General features: G+C 43.1%; 1 protein-coding gene across 3 annotated transcripts in view; it reads right to left on the bottom strand.

Annotated features, from left to right (window-relative positions):
• Positions 1-18,070, bottom strand: part of STK3 (serine/threonine kinase 3) — a 280,022-nt gene that overhangs the window by 106,154 nt on the left and 155,798 nt on the right. For all 3 annotated transcript variants that reach the window (XM_034763361.1, XM_034763360.1, XM_034763362.1), the window contains exon 9: positions 17,830-18,031. In XM_034763361.1, coding sequence (XP_034619252.1) covers positions 17,830-18,031 — 202 coding nt within the window. The remainder of the gene's footprint in view (positions 1-17,829; positions 18,032-18,070) is intronic.

The raw sequence follows: 18,070 nt of genomic DNA on the forward strand, positions 1-18,070 counted from the left end.
GAAGCTATTTCATATGCAATCTTGATACCAGATGTTATGTCTTTAGAGACAGTCTGCGAAGAGTCCGCTTACCCCTTCATATGATCTCCAAATGACAAAAACAGGTGAGGAAAAGCATGAAATGGTTTAGTCCTGCCTAGATAGAAGGCTAGACATCACCTGACATCTAATGTACAGAGACGCTGCTCTTCCAGAGATAAACGTAGCTTAGGAAAGAACACGGGTGCAAATGAAATGAGAAATCACTACAGACAAAAATGTGGGGTATGGTCATAAAGTCATTTTGTCCTCAGAGAATTGTGTATAAGGAAGCTCTGCCATCAGAGCCTGCAACTAACAGACTCTCCTTGCAGATGTTATCGCTACCAGGAATGAAGTTATCTGACACAAAAGTGGAAAGGGACAAGATGCGAGGGACTCAAACGGAGGACCCATTAAAGCTGCTAGGACCATCTTAAGTTCCCAGAGGAACCAGCTCTTGGATGGGAGGATGGGGACGAAGCCCTTTTAAGAATCTTGCTACCATGACAATGGAGAAGACTAATCTTCTCTGAATGGGGGGGATAAAATGCTAATATTGCTGCCAGATGCACTCTCAATGAGCTAAGCGTAAGTCCCAGCAACTGAAGGTGCAGCAAATATTCCAAGATGTCCTGGATAGAAGCCAGGGTCAGTTGAATTCCATGGCCAATGACCACACCGAAAACTGCTTCCAGTTTGCTGAATAGGCCATTCTGGTAGAGGGCTTTCTACTGTGAACCTGTTAAACTGCCATCAAAACACTGCTCTTCCTCATTTAGGCATGAAGCAGCCACACCATGAGATGCAGGGAGCTGAGACCGGGATGCAAGGTGCAGCTGATTCTGTATGAGTATGGAGAAGAACAGGTTTGAGGTGCTGAATTGATAGCGCAAGAAGGTCAGAGAACCAGCACTGCCTTGGCCATACGAGGGCAATTAGAATGAGCTTGGCCCAAACCATCTCCAACTTGAAGATGACCTGTGGTATGACTGGGATTGGAGGAAAAGCGTACAGGACAGCCAACTATCGGTTGAGATGAAAAGTGTGGGACTGAGGCCCCTTTCGGAGCAGAACAGATGACATTTCCTGTTGTCCCTCATGGCAAACAGACTGATCATCGGAATGCCCCATGCTGCAAAGATGACTTGGAAGACACTTGTCTTCAGAAACCACTTGTTCAGGGAAAAATTCCTGCTGAAATGGTCTACGAGATGATTCTGGATCAATGCAGAACTGCTGCAACCTGATTGCCTCTTGGCAGAATACCCAGGAGTGTGCTCCCCCTTGCTTGTTAACATAATACATTGCAGTGGTATTGTTGGTAAGTTTGTGAACCACTGAGCAAGTGCAGTGTAATGTCATTGTTGGAAAGGACTTTCTCTCTGGACCTGCCCCTCAGTAACCAGCCATCCACATATGGAAAGAAGTAGATTCCTTTCTTCCTGAGGTACACAGGCACCATAACCATGCATTTGGTAAAAACCTAAGGGGCAGCTCAGAGGCCAAAAGGAAGCACCATATACTGAAAGTGGCACTCCGCTATAACAAACCAAAGGAATTTTCTGTGGCATGGCAAAATTGCCACATGAAAGTAGATGTCCTGAAGGTCCAGAGCAGCAAACCAGTCATTCTGAGACAATGCGAGGAGGATAGTCAATAGAGTGACTATTTGAAACCATATGTATCTGATATATTTGTTGAAACCACAAAGGTCGAGAATGGGTCTTACACTTACCTTGGATTTGGGCACCAGAAGGTACTGGGAAAATAGAAGCCCTAGCCCCGGTATTCCAGCGGAATCTTCTCCAACACTCCCAAAGCCAGTAAAGACTGGACCTGCTCGAGGAACAGTATCTCATGAGAGGAGTCCCTGAAAAGGAACAGGGTGGAAGGGGGGAGGGGCATGGACAGGAACTGGATGGCATAGCCTGATCTGATGGTGCTTAAAACCCAACTGTCAGTGGTGGTCAAGCCCCAAGCATTGTAAAAATGAGCCAGCCTGTCCCCAAATGGAGGAGACGGGGAGAAGGGAGTGACAACTGGAACACTGCTCTGGACCAAGGAGTCAAAATGGGCACTTGGGGGACAGCAGGGAAAGCATATTGACTGGCCAAACTATGGTCCCGAATGTTTCCTCCTTTATTGGGGAGGGAAAGGCTACCCAGATGTGCACTGTGAACAATACTTCTGCTGCTGCTGTTGACCACCAAAGTCGTGCCTCTGCACTGCCAGCATATACACCCCCAAGGTCAGGTAATGGAGAATGGGAGGAAGAAGAACCCGGCCTGGACACCAAGGAGTCCCAGGCTTCCAGGGACAAAGGTGGAGCCAGCTCTAAAGGTGTGAGCAACTGCTCTGACTCATTCATGGCCCAAACCGGCACTTAACAGTGGAAATTATACTGCTGGCACTGAGTATGCCTCCGTTATTTCTGGTGCCAGAAGCAGTGTCAACCCCGAAGCCAGCAGCAGTACCACGGTGACCAATGGTGCCAAAGTGGAGAGTGGTGAATATGGTCATGGTAACATCAGCAGTCCTGGAAGTTCTCAGTGCCAAGGAGATGACTTGTGCTGAGCCCAGCACAGGCACCACTTCCACTGATTGTGGAAGGGAAACACTGGGGTTCAGTGCCAATAGAACCACAGGATCAGTGGTCTGCCCAGCCAAAGGGGCTATAAACAATGCAGTCCTGGACCAAGGGAGAGATCAGGTCAGAAAGGCAGAGCAGGTCTGTTGCCATCTGGTATGTCGCCGGCACGGAAATAGCTGGTGCTGGACTCAACGGATGCCCCGGGGCCAGAACCGGAGTTGACGGCACAGGATCTCTGACCTCCCTGTGCAGTACTGGGGAGCAGCTGTGCTCCATCCCGCATGGTGGCATTCATACCTGGAGGAGGCAGATGGGCCCTCACCCTACCTAAAGCAGCCACAATCAGTCTTGTGTGACCTCTTCCTCAGCACACTCAATAGGGAACGACTCCTCTGTCTCTTAGGTGAGGCACCAGCTCCAAGACCTGAAGCAACAGGGTTCTCAGAACCTGAGGGGCGACCTCCAAAGGCCTCGGTGCCAAAGCAGCTCACCTGCGTGGCCTATTCAAGCAGGTGCTTCTTTAGATGAACAGCCTGTGTCCATTTGGTGAACAATTTGGGGAGCAATTTGCAAACTGAACATTGTTCCTTGATGTGGGTTTGGCTTATGCACAGCAAGCACTGTTGTAGGGGATCGTTGTGGATCCCACCCCTCAACACAATGGACAATGTTAGAGAATAAGCAAACAAATGCTAATTAACAGTAAATCTAACTAACAGTATACTAAGGATACTAATTAACCATATACAACTAGAAAAGTCACTAACAACTGGAGAGATTGTGAGGTTAGAAATCACACAGAGCTCCAACTCCTGCCATGGGCAGTAAGAAGGAACTGAGGGGGGTCAGAGCGGCGCCACCTCATTTAGCCAGTACAGGGGCTATGGTCACAAGGTGCAAGTGCTGCCCCCTATGAGTACTGCTAGGCAAATTCTCTGACTCCGGTACAATCAGTGCACACACACCATAGTGGAATACATGGCTGCATCTACTCGAAGAAGAATCAATGGTCCTCACACTTACCTCAAAGTGAAGACAAATGTATTATTTCTGAAGGAAAACGCAGACATCCCCAGTTTCAAATGAGATTATTATTTTACGGGGAGCAGGTTGTGACTCCTCCATTTATGTTGCCTAACATTTCCATTACAAAAGATTCTTACAATCTTTATGATTATGTCTTCACTAGGGTGACCACAAAATGGCAGAATTACAAAGCACAGGCAACCATATATCTGGCATTTCCTAACTTCTGAGTGCTTGACTTTGCAATTTAAGCATGTAGTTTTTTAGGTGCAGATGGTGGATGGTTTTTGTTTTTGTGTAATCTATATAGAACATATAGACAAAATGTAAATTTTTCTGATAGTTAAAAGAAAATCCATATACTCTGTGGACCACCTGAAAAAATATTCACAAACCTCTTGAAAGGGCCATGAACTCAAGTTTGAAGACTTCTGTATGAAAGAATTTTGTTTAATACACAAATATAGTTTTTGCTTTCTGAAAACAAGACCTGTAAAAATGGCTCTATTAACTTTAGATCTGCTTTTCCACCTAGTGGAGGAAAATAAAATCAATGACATCACCATAGTAAACCCATTAGCCCTTTCTAGGTTGAGTTGTACAATACCTCCACTTCATGCACAGTAAAGAGAGAATCCATGTTAAGTACATACTCTGCAATAGCTCATGAATCAGAGCTGCCAACATGATTTTTCCCAGAGAGGTTCTTTGACATGTAACTTAAAAGCACTTCCCATTTATAAAAAACACTACCACAAAAAGCATTAACGAGCAGTCTCGTTAGCAGTCACAGCAGAGAGACCAAGGATCGAATGGGCCTGGACAAAACAATTACCTTCTAATTTTAAGGACCTGTATATGCTAGAAACATTACTCAGCAAAATGATGTCAAACACAGACAAAACCTTTGGACCAGAACAAACGATGTTCAATACAAGTTCAGTAAATGTCGTTAAACCATTCCAAATCAATGAGAAGTCAATGGCTGTGCAGGAGCTCAGCACCTCTAAATATCAGGCCCATAATGTATGGATTTCCTGGCTGATTTTCTACAAACTGGTAATTAATTAATACTATTCCCAGAGCTGTACAACATCCATGCTGAAACATCCAAAATTGTGAAAAAAGATGGGAACAATAAAGAGAATTTTTAACAGATATCTTTAACTATGAAAGACCAAAAACTCATTATAGCTCCAATTCTCATGTACAGAAATAAGCTAGACTCATCAGGAAACTGGAGATGGATTGGTCTGACATAGGTAGTTGGGTAATCTTACAAGCCATTTAAGTGATCATTTGGAAAAGCAAAACTCAATTAAGAACAGCTAACAAGCTTACAGGAAAGGAAAGTCATGCCTCACTAACTTTTTGATATTCTCTTCTATTACTACAACAATACACAAGGGGATATACTGACATCACTTGATTAGATTTTCAGAAAATGTATAAGTTCCACATTAGAGGATAACATCTATGCTGCAGAGCCCCATATTAACTGGAATGTTGGCTCTCTCTATTAAATACCAACTTAAATGCAGGAAACAATAACATGCATGAACATCTTTCCCAGTTAAAAAGTGGCTTCCTGTGCAGTTTCTATTGTAAAGATCAGTGCCTGGAACCCTAACATTACAACATTAATTCAATAATATATATGATAGTCAAGAACGTAGGAAACTTTTCAAAATGGCAGGGAAACATGCCTTGAAATTTCTGAAATTGTCAGTAATATTTCTGTAGTCACCGAATTTTTTCTGAAATATAAGCTACTAGTTTTTTTTTAATTTTATTTTTTGGGGGGTAATAAATATGAATGGAATGCCCTGAACAAAACTGATAGGTTCTAAAGAGCTAATTTATAGGTAGCATTGATACACAGATACAATAGATACAATGAAGCCTAGGCAGCTCCTATAACCAACAATTAGGAAAATAACAGGCTTTAAGGAAACCAGTGAATCCCTAAAATTAAGTGTCTGCTGTAAAAAGCCTTTTCTTTCTTATCAGAAATAACATTCACTCCTTCCCAGACTCTCATTTCCTTAGTTCACCCTTATTTATTTGCCCTGTCTCCTCTTCCTCTTTTCCATGTTAGCTTTTTAGGTTCTAATTCTGCAATTGCCTTTGTGCAGAAGACCACAATGGGGAGCCTCACTGAAATCAATAGGGCTCCGTGCAAGTGCTTGCCCATGCAGGGCTCATTGTAGGATCTGGGCCTTAGACTGTAATAAATCTGATAGCAATGAGTTTCTTCTCTTACACTGAACAAGGAACTTGGGAGAGATTTGTTCTTAAGAGTTTTCAGATCAGCAATTCAACATTTCTACAGGGCTTTCAAGTGTCAGCTTCCTACTAGAGACAGGACTGACTGACACCAGTGTAATACAATCTGATATTTAGGAGGGCTTGGAACCCAAATGATCCAAAGGGTTTGTTATTCAACTAGGATAGGCGGATCCCTGATTAAAGACTAGGTCCTACAATCTGATCCACTAGGGACCTCAGAAGATAGCAGATGACATTCCAGGATTAGGGTCTAAAAGTTTTAATTCTTAAAAAACACCTACCCCAACCTCTCCTGCATCCTGCATCCCATTAGTTTATTGCCCTCTTCCCTTTATTTTTACAGTACCAACACCAAGTATGTGGATGCTGTATCAAGGTTAAGGCAATAATAATAAAAAACAGAGTAGGGCCAAATGGGACAGAGAGAGAGAGCACCTCTCTGCCAACCCAAAAAAGGGCAAATGTAAAAATAACAAAAAAGAAAATTATATGGAAAAGAGAAAGTAAAACAATCAAAAGTGAGTTCACTTAAATAGAAAGATCTGACCCTGAGCCTTAAAGACAGCTACAAAGGGACAACAAACATGTTCACGGAGAATGTTCTGCATATAGGGGGTCTCTGAACTGAGATCAGATGAAACTTGCACATGAAAATCAAGGGCAGTCTGGTCAGCTATATTGCCTCACATCTTTTTTCCTTCCTTTTAAGTGCATATGGACAAAAGGCATCACTCCCTGCTTGTGAACATGTATAGATGTAGAAAGAAAGAGGGCATAATGTTATTTATTGCTGGGTTGTGTATTGCATGATGGAGTCGGATGACAGGCCTTGTTTTGTTCCCGATCTCAGCTTTATTTGGGCACAATTCCCTGTTTGTGAAAAAATATGTTTTTAATTATTTTTTGTCAAGGCTCCCAGAGGCCTCTGAGCATGGGCACCTATAAATAAAAACTTATTATTGTTACTTATTTTGTCCTTAAGCAGGGAGATAAAAGGCAGAGGGAAACAAATATGGGAAACTAAATGTAAGGAAAGTTTAAAAAAAAACATTTGTCATAAGTGTTTTGCATCTCTAGGATTTAAAAAAACCCAAACCTCTCTTTTCAGTCCAAATAACTCTGCCACTGTTAGTAACAGTCCCAGTCCCATGCCCAAATAACAGAGGATGGTTCTGCAGTTGAGTTTGCGACCCACTCAGGTAAAAATCTTACTTACTGCAACAGGAACAGTTCAGTTAAACCAAAACTTTAGGAGGGTAGGTGCAGCTGGAGCTCAAAATCCAAGTATGATGCAGCTCAGTGAAAGCTGAAAGGAAGCTGAGACCTCAAAACATTGAATCCTATGAACAAATCTGTAACAAATGTAGTCGTGTAGAATGTACATCCTTTGTATAGTACAGGAAAGCTCGTACAGGTTACAGGAGAACTGAAAAAATACAATCTGAACATTCTTGGCACCAATGTGATGAGATAGGCAGGGAGTGGCAAGATGGTGTTTGATGATGCTACAATTTTATACTCAGGAAGAAGAATGCATGAAAGAGGTGAAGGAATTATGCTGCACAGCATCACAACGAAGACCCTGGTGGCTTGACAGCCAGTGAACGACAGAACAATAACAGCCAGGCTGGAAACAAGACACATCAAGTGTACAATAATCCAAGTCTGTGTGCCAATAAATGCAGCAGGGAACAGTGGAAAGGGTACATGCTGCAAGCAGGTGCAGCAAGTATTTGATGACCTGTTTAGCCATGACATCAAGTTGATGATAGGCAACTTTAGTGCACAAATGGGCAACAACTCTACTGGCTGGGAAGGAGTCACAGGCACAGCAGTGGAAGGCATCTGAATTGATAATGGAAAAACCTCATGAATCTCTGTGGCACATAAACGTAGGAGAAAATATCTTCTAGCACAAGAGGATTCACAAGCTCACATGGAGATCATCAGACAATGTGACTGTCAACCAGAGAGATCATGTGTGTATATCTAAGAGATGGGCATCTTCTTTGAGGAATGTCAGAGTCAGCACAGAAGCAGATGTTGGCTCAGATCATTATGTTTTAGTAGCCAGATTACAACTTAAATTCAAAAAGATCACGAAGATGGACAAAAGGAGTGTTACAGCCATAGAGAAGTTCAAGGACAAAGAAATACAGATCAGATTCCAAACTGCACTCAGTAACTGTTGCAATATTTTACAGGACCAGGCTGATGAAAGTGTGGAGGACAGATGGTTCAATTGGAAGAAGACAGTAGTCGAGTCAGTCTCCAAAGAAAGCAGAAGAAGGATCCATGGATTACATATAGAACATGGGCAATGACTGACGAGCGGAAAGCTCTGAAGACCAAAAAGGAACAGTGTAAGACACAGGCAGAACTCTTAGAGGCAGATGAAAGATACAGAGAGAAAAGCAAAGAAATAAAGAAGAGATAGACATGCCTGGTTCAGGAGAAGGCTGCAAAGGCAGAAGTAGCAGCACAGAGGTGAGATGTCATAGAACAGTGAAAGAGCTCTCAGGAAGAACCAGACCACTACAGGTGATGCCCCTCAGAGACTCTCATGGACAGACTGAAAATGCATGAAAAAGCAACCCAGATGATGGAAAGAACATTTCCATTTCATATTAAACTGTCTAGGGCTGATGATCACACATAGATTTGAGAGAAATGCCAATCCTAATTTAGAAATAGAAGAGGAACCAATGACACCCAATGAAATTAAAGCAGACATCAAAGGCCTCAAACAGGGGAAAGCTCCTGGGGTTGACAACTTTTGATTTAGAAGCTAATAAAACTCTAATGAAATATGAGTGAAAGAACAAGAAGTGCCAGAAGACTGGAAAGATGGTATCATTGTTCTGCAGTTTCTCAAACTGGAATTAATTTGCAAACTTGACACCATCAAATTAGGCCTGAATAAAGACTGGGAGTGGTTGGATCACTCTGTTGATACTCACACCTTCTTGCCAACTGTTGGGAATGGGCCACATCCATCCTGATTGAATTGGCCTCATTAGCACTGACCCCCCCAATTGGTAAGGCAACTTCCATCTTTTTATATGCTGTATATTTATACCTACCTACTGTATTTTTCACTCCATGCATCTGATGAAGTGGGTCATAGCCCACGAAAGCTTATGCCCAAATAAATGTGTTAGTCTCTAAGGTGCCACAAGGACTCCTCGTTGTTTTTGCTGATACAGACTAACACGGCTACCCCTCTGAAACCTATCTCCTAGTCGAGTCTTCTCTGCTGTTGGAGAGGATGTCTCACATGGCTGAGGAGCAGCCACTTTCTAGGGATGATGCCCATCCAAATACCATACCCTAAGGTGCAGTGGTCATAGATTGGGGTGTTTGATCCAGCCATTGCATTCGGTCAGTAAATTGGGAAATATTGGGAGGGTAATTGGTGGGCGAGACAACATGCACAGGCAGATGGGGGACCAGAACTGTCTGGGCCAGAAAGGGAAGATCCAGGTGACTGTTGCCTTGTCCTGCTGGATCTTGTGTAACACTCGTGGCAGAAGCTTCAGTGGAGGGAAGGCGGTAACCTAGGGCTCCTCTGAAACTATACTTGGCACACTTGTTGTTGGCCAGGGAAGTGAATAGATCTCTGGTTGGGGTTCCTAGTCATCTGAAAATGTCATGTAGCACTGTATCATGAAGTTCCCACTTGTGGTCGATTGCAAAGTGTCTGTGAGAACATTCTGTGTCCCCGGAAGGTAGGCTGCTGATAGGGTGATCTGCTTTCTGATACACCAGTTCCAGAGGTGGACTGCTTCTGCACAAAGGAAGGCTGATCTTGCTCCCCCTTGCTTATTGATGTAGAAGGCCATCGTAGTGTTGTCTGACATTATCAGGATGTGGTGAGAGCAGATGAATGGAAGAAAGGACTCGCCTTCCTTACTGCCTGTAATTTAAGGTCACTGATGTGCATTCTGGACTCTTGAGATGTCCACATTCCTTATGGTGCCCCAATCTAGTAAGGGCATGTCCGGAATGATGGTCTTGTCCGATGAGGACGGGGGAAAGGGACTCCCCCATGCATACATGATGAGATTTGTCCACCACAGCAGGGAGGACAATACCTTGGCAGGAACCATCAGCATGTGGTTCATGGAATGATGGCTTGGGGAGTAAACCAACTGTAGCCAGGCTTGAAGGCAGCAAAGGTGGAGTCATGTGGCCAAGTAACAACACACATGTCTTAACCATTACCTGAAGGTTGCTTGTGATGTGAGCTGGAGGCGGTAGCTAACACAAAGGGTAGCACTCTGTATTGGAAATGGTCTAAGGCCATCATAAACCTGTGAAATTGTCTATGGGCAGGATGAATGTCAAGTGAAAGTAAGCATCCTTCATATTGAGAGCCGCAAACTACGTGCCCTTTACTAAAGATGGAATTATCGCTGCCAACATGACCATGCAAAATTTGAGCTTGCAAATAAGGCAGAAGAGGTGATGGAGGTCAAGGATTAGTGTCCACCAGCCCTTCTTCTAGGGAATGAGGGAGTAGATTGAATAAAAGCTTGTCCCCTGATAATGTGGAGAAACACGTTCTATTGCTCCTCACTGCAGTAAAAAGTTCACCTCTTGAGCAAGAATACTGTTGTGAGAGTGGTCCCTGCAGGGAGATGGGGAGGGTTTTTTTTTTGAAGGAGATAGTGTTGCAAACTTGATTGTATAGTGAGAGTGGATGACATTCAACACCCACTTGTCTATTGTTATCACACTGCAGGTGTCAAAAAAAAGAGTGCTAGACAACCCCTGAATGGAGTATTGGGTCAGGAGGTGTTGGGCTTAGTGATTCATGGCTCTCGAGCTTGTGTCAAAAATACCATTGGGTCGGGGGCTGAGATTGGGATATTGAGGCTGGTGCAGAGAATAGATGGAAGTGGGACTTTTGAGACCTCTGCTTTTTAAGAAGTGATTTGTTGGGTCTCTGATGGTAGAAGTGTCATGTCCTATATCTCGATGAAGTGGATTGGTGATGGAACTTCCTCTTAGGGGCAGGTGTGTATATACGCAGCGATCAAAAGGGTGTGTAGGGACTCATCTATTTTCTGACTGAAGAGGTAAGATTCATCGAAGGTATTCTGGTCCTCCCTGAGGAACGGAGCCAGGACTCCCTTCACATCACAATGGCAGTTGTGGCAGCTCTAGAGGAAATATTGGCCACATCGATTGCAGCTGCATGGAAACTTTTAAAAAACACCATAATAGTGTTAAATGTATATCCCAAATTAAAAACATAGTAAGAGGACCAAAGAAGTGCCACCAGGGCTAACAACACAGCAAAAGAAGCGGTCAGAGGCAAAAAGGCATCCTTTAAAAATACAAAGTTAATTCCTATTGAGGAAAATAGAAAGGAGCATAAACTTTGGCAAGTCTACTGTAAAAGTATAATTAGGCAGGCCAAAAAAGAATTTGAAGAGCAACTAGCCAAAGACTCAAAAACTAATAGCAATTTTTTTTCAAGTACATTAAAAGCAGGAAGCCTGCTAAACAACCAGTGGGACCACTGGATAATCGAGGTGCTAAAGAAGCATTCAAGAAAGAAAATGCCATTGCAGAGAAACAAAATGAATTCTTTGAATCAGTCTTCACTGCAGAGAATCTGAGGGAGATTCCCACACCTGAGCCATTCTTTTTAGGTGACAACTCTGAGGGACTGTCCCATATTCCAGTGTCATAAGAGGAAATTTTGGAACAAATTGATAAATTAAACAGTAACTAGTCACCAGGACCAGATAGTATTCACCGAAGAGTTCTGAATGAACTCAAAAATGAAATTACAGAACTACCAACTGTGGTATGTAACCTGTCGCTTAAATCAGCCTCTATACCAGATGATGGAGGATAGCTAATATGACACCAATTTTTAAAAAAGGTTTCAGAGGCGATCCCAGCAATTACAGGCCAGTAAGCCTAACTTCAGTACCAGGCAAATTGGTTTAACTATAGTAAAGAACAGAATTATCAGACATATAGATGAACATGATTTGTTGGGGAAGAATCAACATGGTTTTTGTAAAGAGAAGTCATTCCTAACCTATCTATTTGAATTCTTTAACAGGGTCGACAAACATGTGGACCAAGTGATCCAGTGGATATAAAGTACTTGGACTTTCAGAAAGCCTTTGACAAGATCCCTCACCAAAGGCTTTTAAGCAAAGTAAGCAGTCATGGAATCAGAGGAAAGGTCCTCTCTTGGATTAGTAACTGGTTAAAAGATAGGAAACAAAGGGTAGGAATAAATGGTCAGTTTTCAGAATGGAGAGATGTAAATAGTGGTGTCCCCCAGGGGTCTGTACTAGGACCACTACTGTTCAACATATTCATAAATGATATGGAAAAACAGTGAGGTGGCAAAATTTGCAAATGATACAAAATTACTCAAGATAGTGAAGTCCAAAACCGATTGAGAAGAGTTACAAAGGGATCTTACAAAACTAGGAGCCTGGGCAACAAAATGGCAGATGAAATTCTATGTTGATAAATGCAAAGTAATGCACATTGGAAAATATAATCCCAACTATACATACAAAATTATGGGGTCTAAATTAGCTGTTATCACTCAAGAAAGAGATCTTGGAGGTCTATAAAAACTTGACTGATGTGGAGAAAGTGAATAAGGAAATGTTATTTACTTCTTCACATAATACAAGAACTAGGGGTCACACAATAAAATTAATAGACAGCAGGTTTAAAACAAACAAAAGGAAGTACTTCTTCACACAACACACAGTCAGCCTGTGGAACTCTTTGCCAAGGGATGTTGTGAAGGACAAAACTATAACAGAGATCAAAAAAGAACTAGATAAGTTCATAGAGGATGGCTATTAGCCAGGACGGGCAGGGATGCAACACCATGCTCTGAGTGTCCCTAGCCTCTGTTCACCAGAAGCTGGTAGTGGATGACTTGATGATTGTCTGTTCTGTTCTTTCCCTCTGAAGCACCTGGCATTGGCCACTGTTGGAAGACAGGACACTGGGCTAGATGAACCATTGGTCTGACTCCGTATGGTCATTCTTATGTTCTTATGTAGGTTAGAGGGTGGTTCTAGCTACTGACTTCCCTTCCTCTATCAGGGTTGGAAATGAATAAAGTCCAGTTGTGGGAGGCTGTTGGTGAATTTGCCAAACTTGGAATACTTCAGGAAATCATATTTAGCCAACTGCTTGATAATTAGCTAGCCTGAACTGAAGTCTGGAGGACCAGTAGATCTAAGCATTTACACTCTTTGTCTGTGGGAATAGATCGGAGATATCGTTGCCTGGACCTTTCTGAAGTGGCCGGAACCACCAACAAGTTGGGAGCTGGGTAAGAGAACAGGAATTCTGAATCCTTAGCCAGCACATAATAATGCCTCTCCACGCCTTTAGGGGTAGGAGTACAGGTGGCAGGGGGGGTGTCACACTGTCCTAGCCAACTCCAGTATGGCCTCTGTGAGGGGGCTTTGAACAGGATGCTGTGTTCTTTGGGACCATGAACTTCCTGGAGCAGACGTGATCGTGGTGAGACGTCACCAAGCGAGGGCGCACTGACGAACTAAGCTAATTCCCAGGATAGCCGGCAGGAGGTGCCACATCGGTGAGTCGAACCCAGTCACAGCCTCATTGACCAGGAGGGCTATTCTTGTAGGTCTTCAGAGGCATGGAAAATGTCCAAGCACTTGTGTTAGGAGTCCTGAATCTCCTCTCATGGCATCTGAAATTCCCCAACGACTCTGCAGAGGTGGTCCTGGAATTGCCAAAGTCATCTGGGGGGAGAGGGGATACTTAGGTCACCACTTCATCAGGCAATGAAGATGATGGTAATGTGGCTGGTTTCAATGGAACCTCCAGAACTGGAGTATAGTACTACTACTCCTCTATTGGATCTGGGGGTAAATTTAATGGTTCCTTCGAAAAAGAGGCAGGTGGCAACTCCCTGGTGTATCGAATAGATTTTGAAGGGAGATGCTAGTCCCAGGGTCCCCAATATGGCCAGTAGGTGATCATGGGGGTCCCCAAGGTATGGGGTACAAGTGTCTCCAAGTCAGGTGAAGTGGCAGTTGATTCCAGGGCTGTGTGGGTCTCTTGGGAAATGAGTAAGGACAGTACAGGAGGAGCAGTTCCTCTGATGGTTCTGAATCTCCTGAGGAGGAAAAGGCTGACTCTGTTTCCAGTGGTGGTACCACCGGTGCCACTGGAGACACCGGAGTTGTGAANGGGGGGGGGGGGGGGGGGGGGGGGGGGGGGGGGGGGGGGGGGCGGCAGGGCGCCATAAGCTCTGTCCCACAGGCAGGTTTCTCAGAAGAGATGTGAGCTCCCTGGAAACAGAGAGTCCTGATGGAGCAGGGGATTCTGGATTCAGGACAGCAAAAATGTCCTGTGGTGTGGCTATGGATCTAGACCTCCCAGGTGTAAGGGAGACTTTTTCTGTTCGGGCCAGCAATGATGATGGTATCGGGCAGTGGTCGGTCTTCACCAGTACTAGAGGGACCCAGGTCTTATGAGGAACTGGGGATGGTGGTACCAACAGAACACTGTCTGGAACGAGCAGAGACCCATGTATCTGTGCTTTCTTCTCAAGCCTATGGGACTTAGGACATACTAAATCCTCATGGACTGAGCTGGTGGATTTGCTTGCAGGCACATCTGATTTCTTTGAAGTGAAGTGGACATAGAGGAAGACTTAATCCCGTGCTTATGAGAGTGCTTCCCAACTAGGTTCCGCTGTGGTGTCTGTGGATTCTCTGGCACCAAAGTCAGACTTTGCAGCAGGAGGCTCACTCCTTGCTGATTCAGGCTGATGTACAGGTAGGGTTCCCCGGCCTGGTCTGTTTGGGGTCTCATGGCCATCTCCAGGAGATACTTACAAAAGCAAAGCGCTTTTTTGGGTACGGCTGAGGAAGGGCTGGCAACTACTGCACTGAGCCGCAATGTGAGCTTCTCCCAGGGAATAGAGGCTGTGTTGATAGTTGTTGCTGACCAAGAAGGATCATGGGCAGGAGGTGCAGAGTTTGAAGCCTGGAGTTCTGGGCATAGTACAGTACCCGGATGGGGTACTGGGTTGTGGGGGGAATCCCCCATAGCCTAATCTAACTCTAAAAGGTACTAAAAACTATTAAAATGACTAAATGTATACAAGTTCTTAAGAACTATTAAAACTATGAACTATTTATCACAATTAATATTGTTTTTCAGAATGACATCATAGCTGAGGACCCTAAAGTTTTCAACCTGAACCATGTGATGGTGAGAAGGAACTGAAGAGGTGATTGACCCGCCCTGCCTTTTATCACCTCGATTAGAAGCACAAGGCGAGCAAGGGCACACGCATGGACCAGTGAACACTACTTTCAAATTCTCTGACTCCAGGCACATGGTGCACATGCATAACCCAAAGTGGAATACAATAGGGACATCACTCTGAGAAGAGGGCTCCTTGTGCCCTTTCCCTCCCTTGCAAATGCACACAGGGGCTGGGCACAATTTGATGCCAACTCTGTATATTCCAGTTGTGCCTATTCTCTTTTTCCATGTCTAATTTCTTTCCTATAAAACCCTTGAAGAGCCCCTCATAAAGCCCCATTAGACTTTTATTTCTCACTTTTTTTAAGTGAAGTCTGTTGTACATTAATTATGGCATTCTGCAGAAACCTCTGAACATCATTTACATTCTTAAGGCTCCCTCCAGTCCACGTTTCTTTCCAAGAGAGTGAGAGTTGCAGAGGATCTGCATTCTTCCCAAACAACATAGCTGATCCTATTCCTAGTAAGAAGCTCCTCTTTGGAAGTAGCTAAGTAATCTCCTTATTGGCACTGAGTAGTCTCCCAAACCTTCCCTTTTTCTGGATGGGTTGAGGTAGGGGTGAGGGTCACAGACAAAGTGACATAGGAATAACACTGCATTGCAGTTAGTCAGGGAAGTGGACCATGAAAGTCCAGAGCTACCGCTTGTTGGCTAGCGATCCCAAAACAAAGCTGACACCCAAGGAGGAGAAGAAGAAGAATCATATTGTCCCAGAGATTCTATTCCTCCCTTTGCCCTTTAAAAGCTAGCAATCAGAGGTTCAGGAAGAACACAGAAGTCTGAAAAAGTCTGTTGAAGAAGAGGAAGCTACCAATAGAGTTAAGAATCCCTCTTGCGAACTGCAAGGTAAGCTTAGGCCATCACAGCTTGCTACTGGGAGTACTTGAGAACTAGGATTGCAGTAACTGTTGCAGGCTGCATGTCTCCAAAGAGTAGAGAAAGGATTTGAGCATGGATTAGGAATTGCAGCACATATGAGATGAGGAACTCATTTATATAAACTCTCATTCCCCAAATAACTGCAATTCCCAGCACAGATCTTGGGGGGAGAGAGGGGGTTTGGCTTTGCACACCATGTTGACCTGTCCTTTTGGCAGGCTGATCATCTGCCTGCATGGATTTTTGAGTCTTAAAAGGTTTGGAAGGCCACATATCATTTTTTTCTTGAAATCCTTACTTTGTAACATTTCTATCCACAAGAATTTACTCCGGATTTTCCTTCGCTCCCTCAAATTTTTTTTTTTTAAATTATCTGGTACCTTTATGCTTATTACTACCCTGTTCCATAACATGTTAAATTTGATTAATTCAGGATTACTTGCACTAAGCCTCCCTATTAGTCTCATAGTTTATAAAGCAAATACTGTTTCAGCATCAAAACAAATTAAAACATGTACTAAATGTTTTATGGGGTTACTCATCTTACTGAAACTCATCACTCATCAATGGGACTGTTTATTATCTTACATTTGAAGAGAAAAAAAATCTCCAGTCTACTATAAGCTACACCACAAATAAATAAAATGTAATCCTGCCTTGAATTTCAAACCAAGCTTGCATAAGTCACAACAGAAGTTTTTCCAACATACACCCAACTTCACATTTAATATAAAACACACTACGCTGTTTTAATTGTTCATTTGTTATCTAATCATTCGTTTCAGTTTACCAGACTCTCGCTTTACTTTTTAGACTTAACACAAGCTTCTTGCACACTATAAATAATTCCTTGCATTCTGCCACAATAGAATCCAAACCTTAGAAGTGTGGAATTCTTCCTGCAAGGTGCTGAGCAACTTCAACTGCTAGCGAAGTCATTTAATATATGTCTGAAGTTAATGGAAGGTAAAAGTGCTCAGCACCTCACCTCACAGATTCAGGTACTTACAGACAATTTCGGATACTCTCACTCATGTTGAATTGTACCTTATTAAACAAATAGTCCCTCTACAGATGTTCTTGTGGAGTGAAGGTCATACACAACATGAGTAAGGGTATCAGAATGTGTCATGAAGTCACTGTTTAACAAGTGCAGATTACAAAGATTGTATCATATTTTATAATTTTGCTCTCTGAAAAAAAAACTAGTAATTTTTCAGTTTTTCTACTCTTTTAGGGGCTAGTCCAAAGCCCTTTGAAGTCAACTGGAATCTGTCTGTCAGTGAAAGATGACAATACTTAAATAAAATATGCTAATTGGCCCCAATATTTTCTGGATATACAACGTGAAAAAAAAAAGCATGCCCCTATCCTGCAACTGGATCTGTGCAGACAGACTGCAATACCCATACAGAGTCTCTTTGAAGTCAATGGGCCCATACACAGGCACAGAGAATACTTCTGCATGGATCCAAATTTGAGGATCAGGATCTTATTAATTAGCTTTATCTCATAATTACTACATTTCAGTTTAATTTCAAGAAATTCATCCAAACAAATGTGGGGCATGAGAGAAAGAGCAAGATACAGTTTATAAGGACTACATGTTAAAAGCAGTATATACAGTGTTTAAATATTGATACCATAATGCTGTACACCCTTGTGCAATTTGGAAAAATAATTCTTAATCGAAAAAGGAAATAAATAATTAACATACTTTTCATAGTCCCATCTTCTTCTTCATCATCATCATCATCATCGCTATTTATCACCATAGTCCCTAAGTCTGATTCTAACATGGTACTGTTATGTTCAATCATTGTCTGGGCACTTTCACTCATTGTGCTTGTGGCCCTCATTGTGCCAGCACTCTCTGAATTAGTTTTAACCATGGTGTGGGAGTCCAGCTCGTCTTCTTCCTGCAAACAAACATTAGGAATTATTTGCAGCAAAACATT

This window comes from Trachemys scripta, chromosome 2 (genome assembly GCF_013100865.1).
Source record: "Trachemys scripta elegans isolate TJP31775 chromosome 2, CAS_Tse_1.0, whole genome shotgun sequence".
Classification (NCBI taxonomy): Eukaryota; Metazoa; Chordata; order Testudines; family Emydidae; genus Trachemys; species Trachemys scripta.